This window comes from Zootoca vivipara, chromosome 6, assembly GCF_965207765.1.
Source record: "Zootoca vivipara chromosome 6, rZooViv2.hap1.1, whole genome shotgun sequence".
Taxonomy (NCBI): domain Eukaryota; kingdom Metazoa; phylum Chordata; class Lepidosauria; order Squamata; family Lacertidae; genus Zootoca; species Zootoca vivipara.
Window position 1 is genome coordinate 253,192 of NC_142589.1, and position 17,505 is coordinate 270,696.

Below are 17,505 nucleotides of genomic sequence, written 5' to 3' on the forward strand. Positions count from 1 at the left end.
TCCTGATTTTTTAAAAAATATTGATCATTGTCATTTTGCTATTATTGTATTACAATTACAATATAAATTTTATATAAAATTATTTAATTTACAAATTTACAAACAGTCATCAAGCAAACACAACAAAGGAAGAGTTCTATCGATTCCCCTGGGCTCTCCCCCCCCCCACTTTGTGGGTCCTTAGATTAACTTTTTTCTCCTGCATCTTCTCTCTTGATCCAATTCTATTAATTCTCCATTACAACATAGTCCAACATTTAACTATAAGTGTCATTCCAATCCTACTAATTATTTTATTTGTTTACCATGATTTTTAAGGTAAATTATATATTTTTCCCATTTCTGAAGATGCAACTCTTTACCCTGGCTTCTGACACTTGAGACACACCATATTTTTGTGACTGAAAGTTGTTTTAGACTGTTTTTAATTATGTGTTTTAGTTGTTGTAACCTGCCCTGGGACTGTAGGGTGAAGGATAGGTAATAAATTAACAACAAGAAGTTTTATTTTACCTGCCTATATTGTTGTAAACTGCTTTGATATTTTATAGGAGTGGGCAATGTGTGAATATGCTTATAACAAATATATACATATTCTATAGATCAGGGCGGAGGGCTGCTTTCAGCCTGAGGGCTGCATTCCTAACCTTCCAGGGGCCATACAATGGCAATGGGCAGGTCAAGAGGCAAGAGCAGGTGAAGGAACTAAAGCAAATTTTACCTTTGTACAGTCACAGGCTCATTTCTATACACACTCCTGTGCTCCTTTCTATCCCCATCCAGGCACCCAAGAAGTATTAGCAGAGTTCCAGGACACATTCCAACCAGGTGCAAGCACTCAAATCGGGTGTGAAGCAGGATGGGTAAGGCTGCAGCCTGGGGAAAGTCTCAAGGGCCGGATGCAGAGGTGCAGAAGGTCGCATTCTGCCCTTGTTGACCTTGGCTGGGTGGAGGACAGGACGCAACTAGAATGAGTTGCCTCTGCCTGTCCTTGGCTCTGGCTCCCCCTACAGTTGGGCTCCCAGTCTTCCCCACTACCAATCCCAGTGGGCACCAGGTCACATGCCACTGCCAATCAGACAAGTCAGAGATTCCTACACACACCTCCCTCTCCACCCTCCATCTAAGCATGCAAGAAGGATGGTAATAGTTCAAGGGCGGGATCCAGCCAGGAAAAAGCATTGAAGAAGTGGGTGGAGCAGAGCCAGAGAGGAGCAAGGCCTGGGGAGAGGGGGCAAGGGCCACATTTGGCCCCTGAGCCTGATATTCCCCCTCCCCTGCTGTGCAGGTTGCAAAATTCAGCATTTCTTGATATGGGAGATTTTCTTCTTGTGACCCACTTGTCTAATATAAGAGGCTGCTTTAGTTACTGTGCCTGGATTTCCATTTGTTCTGCATCAGCTGAAGTGGCCTCATCAGAATGGTCTGTCCAATTGCTATTTAAATAACTTATTGTGTTCCATTGAGCTGTTAAAGAACCCACATGTTCCCCCAAGAAATTGGCTTCATTTCAGGCATAAAAGGGCAAACTCATTCGCCAGTGTGCTCCGTCTAACAATCTGTAAAGCTTTTTTGAAATCTTGGGCAGGGGATGAAAGGCACTATATAAATGCAAGATATTTATAGCCTTCCAAGCATTACTACCAGGCAAATTGCCAGACAGACCTTGCTGGTTTGCTTTGTTGCCATAACATGAAGACAGCAAGCAATGCTTTCTATTGGGACTGTTTCCTTGCCGTGTTGCACTGCAAATTGCAAACCTTAGGGAAAACCACAAAAAGTCAAGTCAAACCCTAAATAGAAAACCACCCATCTGCTTTGAGCATATCCACAATGCAGATTTACGATGGTTTTTTAAATAGTTATCCCCTTTCCCCAGGGAAGCCCGACAGTGGAAAGTGTATTTCTGTCACAGAGCTTAGGAATCTGTAACAGAGAATTCTCACCGACTGCAGTAAAACAACAATTCTCCAGATTCTGTGGAAGAAGCCATGACAGGGAAGTGAGCATAAAAGCAGAAGGGAATGGTCACATCCCTACCATATATCTAGTACACTCTTATGCTACTTTAACAGTCATTGAGAATCCTGGGAACTGTGGTTTGTTAAGGGTTTTGGGAAGTGCATCTCTTTGAGGCCAGCACCCTTAACAAACCTCAGTTCCCAGGATTTCCCATGGCTGTTAAAATGGTGTGAGGGTGCTTTAAATTTACAATGGGGATGTGATCTAGTTGGCAGTGTGACTTCTCAGCAGTATGACACACAGATGTTGAGGATGGGAAGCGTCCCACCTGTCACTATTGACACCCTGATGAAATCTTCATTCATTCAATTTCTGTGTGTTGGACTGCTGCTCAAGGCACAGGACCAAAGGCCATAAGAGACATAAGAAGACCCTGCTGGATCAGGCCAATGGCCCATCCTGTTGTCTCAAGTTGGTGGCTGTTGCTGCCTTTAGTGGGAATAATGAGTTCCACAGTTTACGGTAACTATGCCCTGTGTGAATAAGTTCTTTATTGTACCTGCCCTGAATCTTCCAATGTTCAGCTTCATTGGGTGTCCATGAATTCTAGTGTGTGTGTGGGGGGGATTTTCTCTATTCACTTATGCCATGCATAATTTTATGAATTTCTATCATGATACTTGCCTTTCCTGTACAGTATAAACTAAAAAGTCCCAAGCACTGCAACCTTTTCGCATAAGGCTGATCATTTTGGTTTCCCTGTTCTGAACCTTTTCCAACTCTTCAATACCCTTCTCGAAGTGAGGCGACCAGAACTGTACACAATATTCCAAATGTGGCCATACCATAGATTTGCATAATGCCTTATGATATTGGCAGCTTTATTTTCAATTCCATTCCTAAGGACCAAGGGACCGTCTGGTGAAGGGCAGGCTCTAAATACGCCAGATAAAATAATAAACAATCAAACTCCCAGGTATGCCTTTGACAGATGAACTTGGCCCAATGCAGTGCTCTTTAGGGCCAAGATATTTTGGAGAAGGCATGCACAAGTTTTGAGTCACACAGACTACAACATCAAAGACAGATTGAGGAGGTTGTTAATTAATGCTTACAAAGAGACGAAATTCTAGTTAAAAATGCAAGCAGTTCAGGTCGTAAAAATTCAGTTCTGAACTTAAAATTGTATGAAACACTCTCCTCTTGAGAGATTGCACCCCACACATAACCAGACAGTAGCAATAATAATCAGACACATATTTTAGCTGCCACCTAAATCCACTTTTGGCAGATTAATCCTACATTATTATTATTTAATTCACCACATTGTAGAATTGAAAACCACATTGGACAGGTATTGTTTGACTGAGAGTGTTCCTTTCTGGTATTTTCATCCTCCCCATCAGACACCAGCATTTCCAGCTTGAGTTCTGGTAACAAAGCATTAATGAAGATCAATGACAGAAGGGGTTCTTCTGCATTAAATTCTAATATTTATGCATCTCCCTGCCATTATTGCCTTTTACCTTCTTAATGTGAGCCTAAATCTCCTGAATAATTAAAAGCAGGGCTAAAATAGATATTGGTACCAAGTAAAGACGGAGATCTTTTGGGGTCCTGGGCCAAAGAAAGGCTCTGGGGCATTTGGAAGGCACTGGGGGGGGGAGACTGGCCCCCAGATGGGCATAGGTGGCCCAGCAGGACAGAGAGAATGAGGTGAAGGGATAAGTTTGGGAAGAAACAGGCCTCTGGCCATCCCAGTAGTACACCACAAACAAAGCACAGAGTGTGGCTCCTGCTGGGTGCCTGTACCTTGAGCACTTGCAGGCCAAGCAGGAACCCAGCATGGTGCAACCGTCCCTCATCAATGCATCTGCAGGCTGATGGCAAAGCGTTGCCTGTTGAATGTCACCTGCTTTGCATGCAGGGTGATGTGGGGGTTATCAGGCACAGGAGAACTGCTTCTCCCATGACCAGATCGGAAAGCGGACGGAACTCTTGTGCACCCTATCCTGCATGTGCATCGATGAAGATTACTCCTGAGTAAGACTTTCCTCCAAGGAGCTCAAGGTGGCACACATGGTTCTCGTGGCTCCATTCTATCCTTACAACAACCACGTGAAGTGTGTTGGGCTGAAAGAAAGTGACTGGCCAATGACCACACGCAATGAGCTTCATGGCAAAGCGGGATTTGAACCCTGGTTTCCCAGGTCCTTGTCTGACAGACCAACCGCCACATCACACTTGCTTTTGAACTACAACTCCACAGTGGTTGGGACTGATGGGAGTTGTCGTTCAGAACATCTGAAGGCCTACAGATTAGTCAATCTACACTTACTGACAGCCGGTCACAAAGGTTTTAGACAAGAGTAGCTCTCACCTTTGCCCGGAGATACCAGGCTCAAACTTTGATTCTTCTGCATGCAGAGTGTGTGCGCTGAAGCCATGGCCCTTTTCTCTGCATCTTCCTCCTGCCCCTGGCTCCCCCTTATGGTGTATTTATCAAATTTATACTCTGCTTTTCCATCCAAGATAAAACTGCTACAAAAAAAATTCATGTATAAAAGAAAATCACCAGTGTTTATGCATTTTTAAAAATCACACTTTTTAATTTATTTAATAATTTTTTAAAAAAGTTGAGTACCCTTCTTTCTTTCTTCTTTCTGAAGAAGCCAGTCAAGTAGAAGCTGGAAAATATATACTCAGTTCTTCCAACTGGTTTCCTGTAAATTCTTCAGTTCTTTTCCACCAATAGGGCACAAATGCCGAAAAGAATATAGCAAAAGCACCTTCCTGGTGTCAGTTGGCAGGGAGTTCCAGTTTGGGTGCTGCCACACTAAATATCTATAAAAGATATAGAGACATTTCACAGAATCATAGAATTATAGAGTTGGAAGAGACCACAAGGGCCATCCAGTCCAACCCCCTGCCAAGCAGGAAACACCATCAAAGCATTCTTGACATATGGCTGTCAAGCCTCCGCTTAAAGACCTCCAAAGGAGGAGACTCCACCGCACTCCTTGGCAGCAAATTCCACTGTCAAACAGCTCTTACTGTCAGGAAGTTCTTCCTAATGTTTAGGTGGAATCTTCTTTCTTGTAGCTTGAATCCATTGCTCCGTGTCCACTTCTCTGGAGCAGCAGAAAACAACATTTTCCCTCCTCTATATGACATCCTTTTGTTTAATTCCAGAATTTCAGCAATGGAACGAAAAGCATATGAAACAAGTCAATTCAATGACTAAAAGGGAGCTAAAAGGTGAAACGGTACAAATGATAGAGCAGGCATCCCCAAACTTCGGCCCTCCAGATGTTTTGGACTACAATTCCCATCATCCCTGACCACTGGTCCTCTTAGCTAGGGATCATGGGAGTTGTAGGCCAAAACATCTGGAGGGCCGCACTTTGGGGATGCCTGTGATAGAGCAAGCATATGCAAAGTGCCTTTCCCTCCGGGGCATCAGAACTTAGAAGAAAAGGTTACCCACTTGGGTCTGCATTTCTCTTCTCTTCTCCTGCTGCTTCCAGCTCTGTCTGAAACATTGAGTAGAACAACACCATACATTTAAAGCACATCTACATCCATCAGCACATTTAAAGCACATGAGTGTGTGATGCAGCAGCAAAATAAACTAATGCAATTCTTTGGCTGCATCAACAGAAGTCTAGTGTCCAGATCAAGGGACATAATAGTACTGCTCTATTCTGCCTTGGTCAGAGCACACCTGAAGTATATGACCAACTGGGCATCCCAAATTAAAAATAATATTGGCAAGCTGGAACATGTGCAGAGCAGTGTGACCAAGATGATCAAGGGCCTGGAAACCATACAATTGTAGAGTTGGAAGAGACTCCCAAGGGTCATTTAGTCCAACCCGCTGCAATGCAAGAATCTTTTGCCCAACGCGGGGCTCAAACCCATGACTTTCAGATGGTAAGAACTGTTTGGCAGTGGAACAGATTATCTGGGAAGGTGGGACTGGCCTTCCTTGGAAGTTTTAGAACAGAGACTAGATGGCCTGGAATTCTTTACCTGTGCTTCCTGCATTGCAGGGGGTTGGACTAGATGACCCTCGGGAGTCCCTTTCAAGTCTACAATTATATGATTCAGTGGTTCTCGTCCATCCCCCGCCCAAGGCTCGTGGCAGGGGTGCCAACTTGAATAAAATATTTGGGGGCGGGGCGGCGGTAAGCCCCGCCCCGCATAACTGATCACATGATGCAATGCACAGACACTGTTTGAATGGGAATGTCCATCAACTTTTTGGGGGGGGGCGAGGCCGGCCGCCTCAAATATTTTATTGCGGGGGCCGAAGCCCTCCCCCGACCATGGGAGTTGGCTCCTATGACTCGTGGGAACTGTAGTTGTTCAGGGTGCTGCTTGAAAGCTGTAGGTCGACAAGCGGGGCACTACTATTCCCAGAAAACTTTGGAGGAAGCCGTGCGCCTTCAGCGCGCGTTGGGCCGCGTGCATTGCGCAGCCGGTGCGGAGCCGCCGCGGTCTCGGGCGCCTCCTTAAGCAGCCGGCCCCGCCCCGGCGCTGCTTGGCGGCCCGGCGGGCGGGCGGGCGCTATGCAAAGGAGGCGAGCCCGTGACGACGCGCGCTCCTGCGGCCACGGCCAGTCGCAGCGCCCGCGAGCCAAAGTTAGCGAGCGCAGCAGGAGCGGCTGCCCGGACGAGGCTAACATGGCGCTGGGCTGGAGCGGGCGGCCGCGCGGAGGGGGCGAGGCCGGGGCGCGGGCCGGGCTGGCGCTGGTGGCGCTGGTGTGCCTGGCGTCCGGCGCCGGCGCCGCACAGGAGCACCTGGCCGCCCGCGCGGGGCCCCTGGTCCTGGGCATGAGGCTGGAGAGCAGCAACCTGCCCGCGCCCAACGCGGCGAACTTCTCCCCCATCCAGGTGCTGGAGGGCACCGAGATCAAGCTGCGCCTCTACGGGCTGGGCATGCACGCCCGCGTCTTCGAGATGGTCTCCTTCTCCGAGGTGGGCCCCGGCGGCAACGCCTCCTTCTGGGTCGAGGCCGCCAACGCCACCTGCCCCGAGAAGACGCAGGACCTGGTGGTGCACCGGCGAGCCGAGGAGAGCAGGGACACCTCGGCCGTGGTCTCCGTGACGGTGCAGCTCCTGCGCAAGGCGGAGAAGTCCAAGCTGTACGTTCTGTGCACGCAGAGCGGCCCCGGGCAGCCCTGGCTGCCCTTGGAGGGCCGCGATGCCTTCCTGCAAGTGATGGAGGAGAAGAAGCACCTGCTGCCCCTCTGGTTCCAGGTGATCCTCATCTGCTTCCTCCTGGTCCTCTCGGGCATGTTCAGCGGGCTCAACCTGGGCCTCATGGCCCTGGACCCCATGGAGCTGCGCATTGTGCAGAACTGCGGCACCGAGAAGGAGAAGCGCTACGCCCGCCGGATCGAGCCCATCCGTCGGAAGGGCAACTACTTGCTCTGCTCCCTCCTCCTGGGTAACGTGTTGGTCAACACCACGCTCACCATCCTCCTCGACGATCTCATCGGCTCTGGACTGGGGGCCGTTGTGGCCTCCACCACGGGCATCGTGATCTTTGGGGAGATCGTCCCGCAGGCCCTTTGCTCCCGTCATGGCTTGGCGGTGGGGGCCAACACCATTGTGGTCACCAAGTTTTTCATGCTGTTGACCTTTCCCCTCTCCTTCCCTGTCAGCAAGCTCTTGGACTGCGTGCTTGGTCAAGAAATTGGCACGGTCTACAATCGGGAGAAGCTGGTGGAGATGCTGAAGGTGACGGAACCTTACAATGACCTGGTGAAGGAGGAGCTGAACATGATCCAAGGGGCTCTGGAGCTTAGGACTAAGACCGTGGAAACTGTCATGACCCCACTGCACGACTGTTTCATGATCAACAGTGACGCCATCTTGGATTTCAACACCATGTCTGAGATCATGGAGAGTGGCTACACTCGTATCCCCGTCTTTGAGGAGGAGCGGTCCAACATTGTGGATATACTTTACGTCAAGGACCTGGCCTTTGTTGACCCTGATGACTGCACCACCCTCAAGACCATCACCAAGTTCTACAACCACCCTGTCCATTTTGTCTTCCATGACACCAAGTTGGATGCCATGCTGGAGGAATTCAAGCTGGGTAAGGCAGATGGCTGTTAACCAGATGGTTGGTGGTTTGAGCCCACCCAGGGATGGCAGTGGGCAGGATTTCTGCGTTGCAGGACTAGATGATCCTCGGGGTTCCCTCCAATTCTATGGTTCTGTGAAAGGGGGGGAGGATGTGTGCATCTAATACTAGATGGGCAAAGTTAGGGCCCTTGTAGGGCCACCTTGATACCTAGTGATTCTCACCTAGGAATTTTAATTAGTCACCAGTGAGTGTCTGTATAACACTCGTGTACATTCTCATGTTGCATTTACAGCAGTGTGGGAAGAGGCTGTGTTTAGAATGGGCTGAGTTTGGTTGTTTTCTTGAACAGGTTATGTAGCCCAGTCCTACATGGATTTACTCAGATGTAAGTTTGGCGCTAAGTTTGACCCAGGTAAGTTTGACCCAGGTGGCGCTGTGGTTAAACCACTGAGCCTAGGGCTTGCTGATCAGAAGGTCGGCGGTTCGAATCCCTGTGATGGGGTGAGCTCCCATTGCTTGGTCCCAGCTCCTGCCAACCTAGCAGTTCGAAAGCACGTCAAAATGCAAGTAGATAAATAGGAACCGCTACAGCGGGAAGGTAAACGGCGTTTCCATGTGCTGCTCTGGTTTGCCAGAAGCAGCTTTGTCATGCTGGCCACATGACCTGGAAGCTGTCTTCGGACATACGCCGGCTCCCTCGGCCAATAATGCGAGATGAGCGCGCAACCCCAGAGTCGGTCACGACTGGACCTAATGGTCAGGGGTCCCTTTACCTTTACCTTTAAGTTTGGCTGACTTAACAGCCTTATATTCTAACAATGATCTTCAATTTTAGCATCAGCAAAACTCTGAAGTGGAGTAATGCTATTCACCCCCACCCGTTGTATGCTATATAAAACAGCCCAAACATGAGATCTGTTTGAAACAAGGTATTGAAAGCCCATTTTGGGGGGTTACATTGTATGTACATTTTTTTTCATGTAGGGAAACTAGCTAATAGGATGAAAGTGAGAAATGAGATATTTCCCGCCTTGGAGCAGATTAGCTGGGTGAAGGGCTAAGAAATTACAGCTGATTTCTCTAGCATTAAACCAGAATCACTGAGAATCTGGGCCTTGGGAAACTAAGTTGCAAAGGAAAAAATATTTTATAAGCTTTGAGAGTTGATAAGTGGGGAGGGCAGGTATATTGGATGCCCTCAGCAATTCAGCTAACTACTGTGATGTTTTCCCCCATTTAATATGCTTCAGTTCTTAGAGCTGTTGATACAGTTTCATTGCCAAAGGGATGTTTCCAACCATTTCTGGAGGAGTACCAGGAAGTCTAGATGTTAAGATGAAGTCAACCCTGCTTGATGCTGGAAGCTCTTAAAGCCACACTGCTAAAGCCCCAACCTGTGTGTTGCTTTGCAGAGAAACCCCCACCCCTTTCTCCACCCCCCCCCCCGGTTTCCCTCCTGGAGAATACAGTAATGTTTTGATTTCTTTGCAAAGCTCCACCGACGCCCACAGGGTATCTCAGTTGGTAGAGCATGAGACTTTTAATCTCAGGGTCATGGGTTTGAGCCCATGTGAGGAAAACAGTCCTGCATTGCAGGGGGTTGGACTAGATGATCCTCAGTGTCCCTCCCAACTCTGCAATTCTATGATTCTATAAAGACACGCTGCACCCGGAAATTCTCCTCCACAAGCACCATTTCTCCTCATTTCAAAGGAGTTCAGCACAAGAATATTGCACCCTGGGTTTTGCTGTTGTTTCCAGCCATTAAACATGTTGACATGTATCAATAAGGAGAAGGGGGGAGGTTACATTTGGCTGGGGAGGGGTTACCCTTTTATGAATGTCTTCCTGCATTTGCAATCTAAACATGGCCTCATAGGATGATGGTTGAAATCCTGCCGAAAAAGTGAAACTACTCAGTCTGTACGCGCATGTATTTTTTTGTTCTTCATTTCCTACTTGGAGGAAGTGCCTTTGCCCTTTTCTGCACTGAGTCTGTGGGTAAACAGCAAGCCTAGCTGAGGTTTCAAAAGTACTCTGGAGTTTTGATGTGGATAAATGCCATTGCAATGTTTGTAACGTGGCAATGACCCTTTATAGCCAGATCACTGAACACCTCCTTTGGGTTTAAGGAGATTGCCTTTAAGACCAACTTTTGGCAAATTGGACCAAAAATCCCATCAGCCGCACTCGGTGCTGGCTGGAGATGGTGGGAGTTGTAGTCCAAAACATCAGGAGGGCACCAGCTTGGCAAAGGCTGTTGTAGACTGTTGTTCTAAACCGGGGTCAGCAAGGTTTATCTTGCCTGGGCCGGATCGGTCCCATGGAGATCCCTCCGTGGGTCAGATCGTGTGCCCACTTGCAATTTTTGGCGTCTGTGCAGACATGATTTCTAGCACCGCAGAAGCAAGTCCCTGTGCTATGCTGTGCTGTGCTGCACCGGTTTAGCACAGTACACAAGCAGGGCACTCGGTTCGGGGGCAGCTCATGGGCCGGTCAAATGACCTCCATGGGCCGCTTCTGGCCCATGGGCCTTAGGTTGGTGACCCTGTTCTAAACTGTGTGCCCTGAGAGAGGTGCTATGGATGCAGTGAGAAACAAATTGATATTCAGTTGTTTAAATGCATTAACACTGAATTCTTTTTTTAAATAAAATAAAATTAAAATTAAAGGCTTGGGTGAGCTCAATGCACTTGTCCTCAGAGGTGAGGCTGCTTGCTGCTTCTCTGCATGATGCATTGTACTGACTTTGCCAGTTGCCACCTTCCAGTGGGGGTGAGTAACTGCTTCTGCGTTGGGTGTGATGGCATGCCCTCAGAAGAGGTTACCCATTGCTTCTATGTGAACCATCACCTCTGTTCTAATTAGTTTGTATGGCTGGGGAGTTATTATGCTGAGTACTGGTTTTGACCTGGTCATTCCTTCAGTCACGGCTGATGCAGAGATGATGCAGAATTGCCCACTCTCCAAGGAAGCTGCCCGTTGTGTCCACTGCTTACCAGTGAAGAGGTAAACTGAGATCTGTGACCCATGCAGAACTACAGGATGTGGACGAACAGCACAGTCCTCTGATATATACTCGGCCCATTTTGCACCTAACCATGGCTTAATGTGATGAACATATTGTGGCTGCTTTGCTCCTGCGCTGAGCTCAGCCGCGTGTCATCCAAACCCTGGCTCTTTCCAAACAAACCATGAGCTGTAACCAAGGCTTGCCCAGGTGAGCAAAACCAAAGGTCCAGGTTTCAGTGATATACTAAGCTTCTCTCCTAATTGAATTGCTCTAAAAGCTAAGATCATCCAGCAGTCACCAGATTTGTGGTGCAGGAGTAGCCCTCCAGATGAAATTGGACTGCAGCTCCCACCTGCCCCAACCAGTGTTCAAAAATAGCCAGGCACATTTTGCTACTGGAGTGCGACCAATTGTGGAGATTTCTGGGCACCAGGTTGACGACCACAATTTAAAAATCTGCCTTAGTCCATCGTTAATACCATTTCCATTTCCACTGTGTGTGTTTCTTCTCCAGTTGCATACTGAAAAAAAGTGAATTGTTGGAAGAGCAAGCTACAGTCAAGCAATGTCGTTGAGATCATAGAATCGTATAATTGTAGCATTGGATTTGGAAGGGACCCCGAGGATCATCAAGTCCCAACTTCCTGGTGAATTGACATTCTGTTGTGGCGACCTTAACCTAGAGTTAAGTTTTTAACAGTGGCCCCAACCAGCATGGACAATGGTCAGAGCTGATGGGTGTTGTAGCCCAGCAGTATCTGAAGGGCACTGTGTTGGCTATTCTTGCCTTAAAATGCAGGAATATGTCATGGGTGGCTTTGACCCTCTGCATGAGAGTATAGTCTCCTTAACTTCTCCCGCTGCATCTCTTGCTATGTTTGAGTCACCAGAGAGGCTCCCTAAAGGCACAGGAGATTCTGCTTCTTTTCAAAGGCCTAGGACTGAAAGACTTTAAAAGCATTGTGTCTATATTGTACTTTGTGGCAGACTGAAGACCTTGACACTGATGGTCCGAGCTGGAATGTTCCATTCTCAAAGGACTTAAACAGCTTGCACTCCAACTTTGGTGAGGGAAGGAAAAGTTGTCAGTTTGACTGGGATTGTAGACCTCACACAGGGATAGTTTGGGAGACTGGGAACTGGTATAGGTATATATGGAAACTCTTAAGGGACCAGAGGAGTTGAAGGAAGGGATCCACAGTCATTCATGGAACCTGAAGGAGAAGCAGATGGAGGACAGTGTTTAAAGTTGCAGTGCTAGGGTCTGGAGGGGTGCATGTTTGGAGGCAAGGAGAGAGGAGTGTTAGGAATAGGGTTAGAAACTGAGATATGAAAGCTAGGAGCTAAATGGCACTTTAAACCAATGTTATGGGTGCAACAACGGAATGTCCGGGCACACTTTTTTATAACAAGAATACAAAGCTGAAAATGAATGAACTGCAGCTAAAGTATTAGGTTCATTTTTCACATGGTCTAGTCCTTTCTCTGCCCACCCCCTAATATCTTAAGAGGGTCTCTTCTCCAGTCTTCAGAGAGTAACTGGAAGTGGGGAGGCAGAAAAGGGTCCTCCTTTCCTTCCACTCTGCAATTTTAATCTGAAATCTTAGGCCTGCGCCCAGAGCTCAGAAACTACTTGCACTAATGAAATTCCCTGTCGTAAAATGCGCCTAGAACAAAGGGAGTTTAGAACACTGGTTAAGAAGGTTGTTCAAGGGACAGGATGGCTAAAGGAAGTGGGACAGAGTGGCCGTGGCCAGAAAAGCAAGTGTCTGGGGGGGGGAGGACAGTTGGTGGAGCTGGAGTGCCAAGAAGAGAGTCTGACTGGAGCATTACTACAGGGGTTCTCCATTTATGGTCCATGGACCACCAGTGGTCTGTGAGCTTCATTTAGATAGAACATGGCATCGTTGTGTATCACCATAGTAGCTGGGATGTGGAGGGGAGCCTTTTGGATTTTCCAAGTTGGACACCCAAATGTCTTTGTATAGCTCTGGGAAAAGATGCCAGCTTGTCTGGGAGCATTTAGCTGGTACAAGAACCAAGCACTTTAAAATGAGCTGTTAAGGAGGACTCGGAACTGAGAATCGACTCCAACCGCAGTAGCTACTAGGGACAGCTCGCTAGCTGTAAATCGATGGGAGGAGCATGTGACAAGCGCCCGATAGCTCACCCAGCCCGGAGGGCACATCAACAAGAGATGAGGGAAAACAAGAAGAGACAATGGCTGTGGAAATCCAGAGCTTAATTTGAGCTAAAGCTCAGTGAAAGCTAGGCCCCATATCTTTCAATGCAGGCATGCATTCCTGAAGCCTGTGAAAATAATACTGCAAGTGTAGAGCAATTAAGCATGTGCAGAGTATAATTCCCTCACCAGTGAAGGAGCCACATTCAGTCCCCTCTCCCAGTGTCTATGACAGGCAGGAATGGCTTCCAGGGAGGAATGGCTCTAAGAATTGAGTGCTGCTTTGGGGATATATTTGCACCTCCAGCTGCTGCCCTTTTAGCACTGCAGGAGGAAAGAAAAAGACCAGTGCAGAGGATTTTTAAATCTCTGAAGGCAGGAGCAGCCTTTGCCCTGGGAGGCCAGATCCTGGCTTCAGCTCTATCATGCCGCAAGGTGAGGGTGACAGAATTTGGGGTGCTGGTTTTGGTAGAGTGGCTGGAGTGCTGGACCTTTGGCTAGGGACTCTGGTTCAAAACTCCAAAGTGGGATAAAAATAAATAAAATCATTTATTTATTTGAAGCTTTTTTTGCCCCACTCTTCAGCCGGAAAAGTCACTCAGAGTTGTTTACAAACATCAATAATACAGTTTCTGAAAAAGGCATAACACAAAAGGAAAAGGGATTGGGTGGGAGGTGGACGAAAGCAAACCCTGGCATATGTTCTTGGTTGAAAAGTTTAGCCAGCTAGAATGGAAAGAGTTCATGGAGCAGAGTTGAAAAGTTCAAAAAGTTCATGCTGGAAGAGTGCATGGGAGTAGCCATGGGGGGGGGGGAGACAGGAAGGGGCAGCTGCCCCCAGTCAATAAAAATAAATAAAAATACATATCTAACTGGGGTTCTGCCCCCCCCCATAAATCCTGGCTACGCCCATGGAGGAGTGGTCCTGCCCCTCTTCTGCTAGTCTGCTATAGCTGCTTTTTTGTCGTTGTTACAAGAAATAGTAGGTAGATTTTGCTCAAGGCTGGGTCAAGGCTTGAACCTCCCTGGGTCGCACTTTCAGTCAGTTCTGGATGCCTGTTGCTGGAAGCCATAGGAAGGGCATGAGCTCTTGTGCTTTGGTCCTGCTTGCTGGTTTCCCGCAGGCGTCTGGTTAACCACTGTGAGAACAGGGTGCTGGACCACCTGGGCCATTATGATGTTTTTCCTTGCACAACACCAGTAGAATTCATCATTTATTGGTGCAATTCTTTAAAAGTTATATTCTGATTCAGACAAGAACAGCAAGCCATTCATAGTTACCCACACATGAGAGCCTATAGAAGAATACTGTGAACAGTCAGCAGCATTCCATCTTTCCTGCTCCTGCTCCAGACCTTACAATCCTAAAAAGCTTTCAGAGATCAGATTTTATTTCCAAGTGCCATCATTTCTCTAAAGTGTAGAGGGCTGCATGTCTGCCTGTGTCAGTAAAGAACAACACACACCCTCGTCCTTGTTTGGTGTTAGAGGTGGCTACTTTCAGGAAGGTTGGACTTTTGGGATCTTCCACCCTGCAGATCTGGAGAGGCATCCTTTGAATTTCTGGCTTGTCCAATGAGGGCACTTTCTAGGCAAACATGGCAAGGCCTCAGTCCTTGTTTTGTGGACTGTGGCTCTGCAATGGTCTCTTGATCTCTGTGCTGTTTTGGGAGTGGCAGGGGAGATGAACCTTACTCTCCTTTCCAGGTCTTGTTTGCCTAGGGCTGTGTCTGCCTTGAGTTGCAGGCATTTCCCCTCCCTCCCACCCCCACCTGAGGTGAACTTCCTGTCACTGCTGTGACCCATGGCCAACCTGGCTGGCACAGAGCTGGACTGCCTTCACTACAGAAGAAATGGCCACCTCCTGGATGGCTTGCTGCAGGGGTCGCCAACATGGAGTTCTCCAGATGTTGGAGCCTACTTAGTGCTGCCATTGGTCAGAGAGGATGGGAGCTGCTTCCAATAACATCTGGAGGGCACCAGCTCCACACTCTAAGGAGCAGTTGCAGCCACTGGGGACCCCTTGCCCTCCACCAGTTTATGTACCTTCCTCCAGTGGGTTGAGTTCATGCAGCCGGAGAAGAAAGCTGCTTCTGCTCTTCCCGCTTCCATTCTCTCCTGGCTCTGGGAGACAATGGTGCAGGAGAGGGTGGGGAGGCACTTGCCTGGCCTCCTCTTCCTCCAGCTCTGAAGTGTCCTCTGCCTCTGATCCTTGCCTCTTGGCTGGTACAGTTCCCCAGGTCACTACTCTGATCTCCTCTCCAGCCCCCCTCCCCCTGGTGCACACTTGCCAGCATCCTTGCCTGTCCCTGCCAGTGGCTTGGCAAGAGTATGAGTTGGTGCCAGAAGCAAGATTTGAACTAGGGGCTCTTGGCTTGTGCTCCTAGTTGCACTTGCTGCCTCTGAGCTGCTCACAGAACTTGGAGTTTCAGTGACTGATGATCCCGGAGGCTTCTGAGAACTTGAGGCGCCCTGTCCACAACCTCCACCAGAGCCTCCCAGAGCAAGCCTTACTGCCCAGGTGGGTGGATTCCTCAGCCTCCTGCTCACCTGTTGCACCTGAGGGCTGACAAGCAGGGATGGAGGGAGAGGTTTATTTCTGGTCCATGGCAGTTCTGCACGCTGCCAGGCCCTGCCCCCTCTGCCAGTCCCAAGGATAGTCAGAGCCCTGTGGGTCCCATTACTTCCAGAGGCCACCTGCTGAGCCCCATCTCTCATCAACCTTAACCCCTTCCTTTCCTTCTTCCAGCCTCTCTCTTTTGCAGTATCACCCACTCTCTGCTCTCCTCCTTTCTGGCTTCCCTGACTTCCGCTCTACCTGCTTTCTCTCCCTCGGTTTGGGACCCTTCCAGGGAGATGCTACCAGCTGCCTTTTCATGCTGTGACTATTCCTGCTGTGCTGGAAGGAAGGAGCCTCCTTGCTGAGAGGCTGATCAATGCTGCTGGCAAACTGTGGAACCTGCTCCTCACACCTCCATTCATAAACCAGCTGGACCCTGGTTCTGCAGCAATCTGCATTTAAAAAGGGTGGGGGGCAAAGAAAGCTGCATTTCCCCCTCACAATATGCACCAGTCCACAGCATCTCCACCTGAAATCCCTGTGAGACTCTGCCACTCAGTAGAGACAGTGTGGAGCTAAATGAACCAAATGGTCTGACTCTAGAATCATAGAGTTGGAAGAGACCACAAGGGCCAGGAAGTTCTTCCTAATGTTTAGGTGGAATCTTCTTTCTTGTAGCTTGAATCCATTGCTCCGTGTCTCCTTCTCTGGAGCAGCAGAAAACAACCTTTCTCCCTCCTCTATATGACATCCTTTTACATATTTGAACATGGCTATCATATCACCCCTTAACCTTCTCTTGTCCAGGCTAAACATACCCAGCTCCCTAAGCCGTCCCTTGAATTAGATGCTATACTCCTATTGATACAGCCCAGAACTGCATTGGCTTTTTAAGCTGCTGCATCACACTGTTGACTCATGTCAAGTTTGTGGTCTACCAAGACTCCTAGATCTTTTTCACATGCACTGCTCTCAAGCCAGGTATCTCCCATCCTGTATTTGTGCCTTTCATTTTTTTTTATTTTTTTTTTGCCCAAGTGTAGTGCTTTACATTTCTCCCTGTTAAAATTCATCTTGTTTGCTTTGGCCCAGTTGTCTAATCTGTTAAGGTCATTTTGAAGTGTAATCCTGTCCTCTGGGGTATTAGCCACCCCTCCCAATTTGGTGTCATCTGCAAACTTGATCAGGATGCCCTCCAAGTCATTGATAAAGATGTTGAGTCATTGATAAAGATGTTGAGTAAGACTGGGCCCAAGACAGAACCCTGTGGCACCCCATGAGTCACTTCTCTCCAGGATGGGTTTGGTCAGTCAGCCAGTTACAAATCCAATGAATGGTAGCATTGTCTAGCCCGCATTTTACCAGCTTCTTTACAAGAATATCATGGGGCACCTTGTCAAAGGCCTTGCTGAAATCAAGATAGGGTATATCCACAGCGTTCCCTTCATCTACCAGGCTTGTAATTCTGTCAAAAAATGAGATCAGATTAGTCTGGCATGACCTACTTTTCAGAAACCCATGCTGACTTTTAGTGATCACCAGAGTTTCTTTCTAGGTGCTCACAGACCATTTGCTTAATGATCTGCTCTAGAATCTTTCCTGGTATTGATGTCAGACTGACTAGGCAGTAATTGTTTGGGTCCTCTCTTTCCCCCTTTTTGAAAATAGGGACAACATTTGCCCTCCTCC

General features: G+C 48.1%; 1 protein-coding gene across 1 annotated transcript in view; it reads left to right on the forward strand.

Annotated features, from left to right (window-relative positions):
* The first annotated feature begins 6,518 nt into the window (after positions 1 to 6,518).
* Positions 6,519 to 17,505, forward strand: part of CNNM4 (cyclin and CBS domain divalent metal cation transport mediator 4) — a 58,295-nt gene continuing 47,308 nt past the window's right edge. Inside the window, exon 1 of the mRNA XM_035118158.3 lies at positions 6,519 to 8,070. Within this exon, the coding sequence (XP_034974049.3) occupies positions 6,534 to 8,070 (1,537 nt within the window). The 5' untranslated portion in view covers positions 6,519 to 6,533. The remainder of the gene's footprint in view (positions 8,071 to 17,505) is intronic.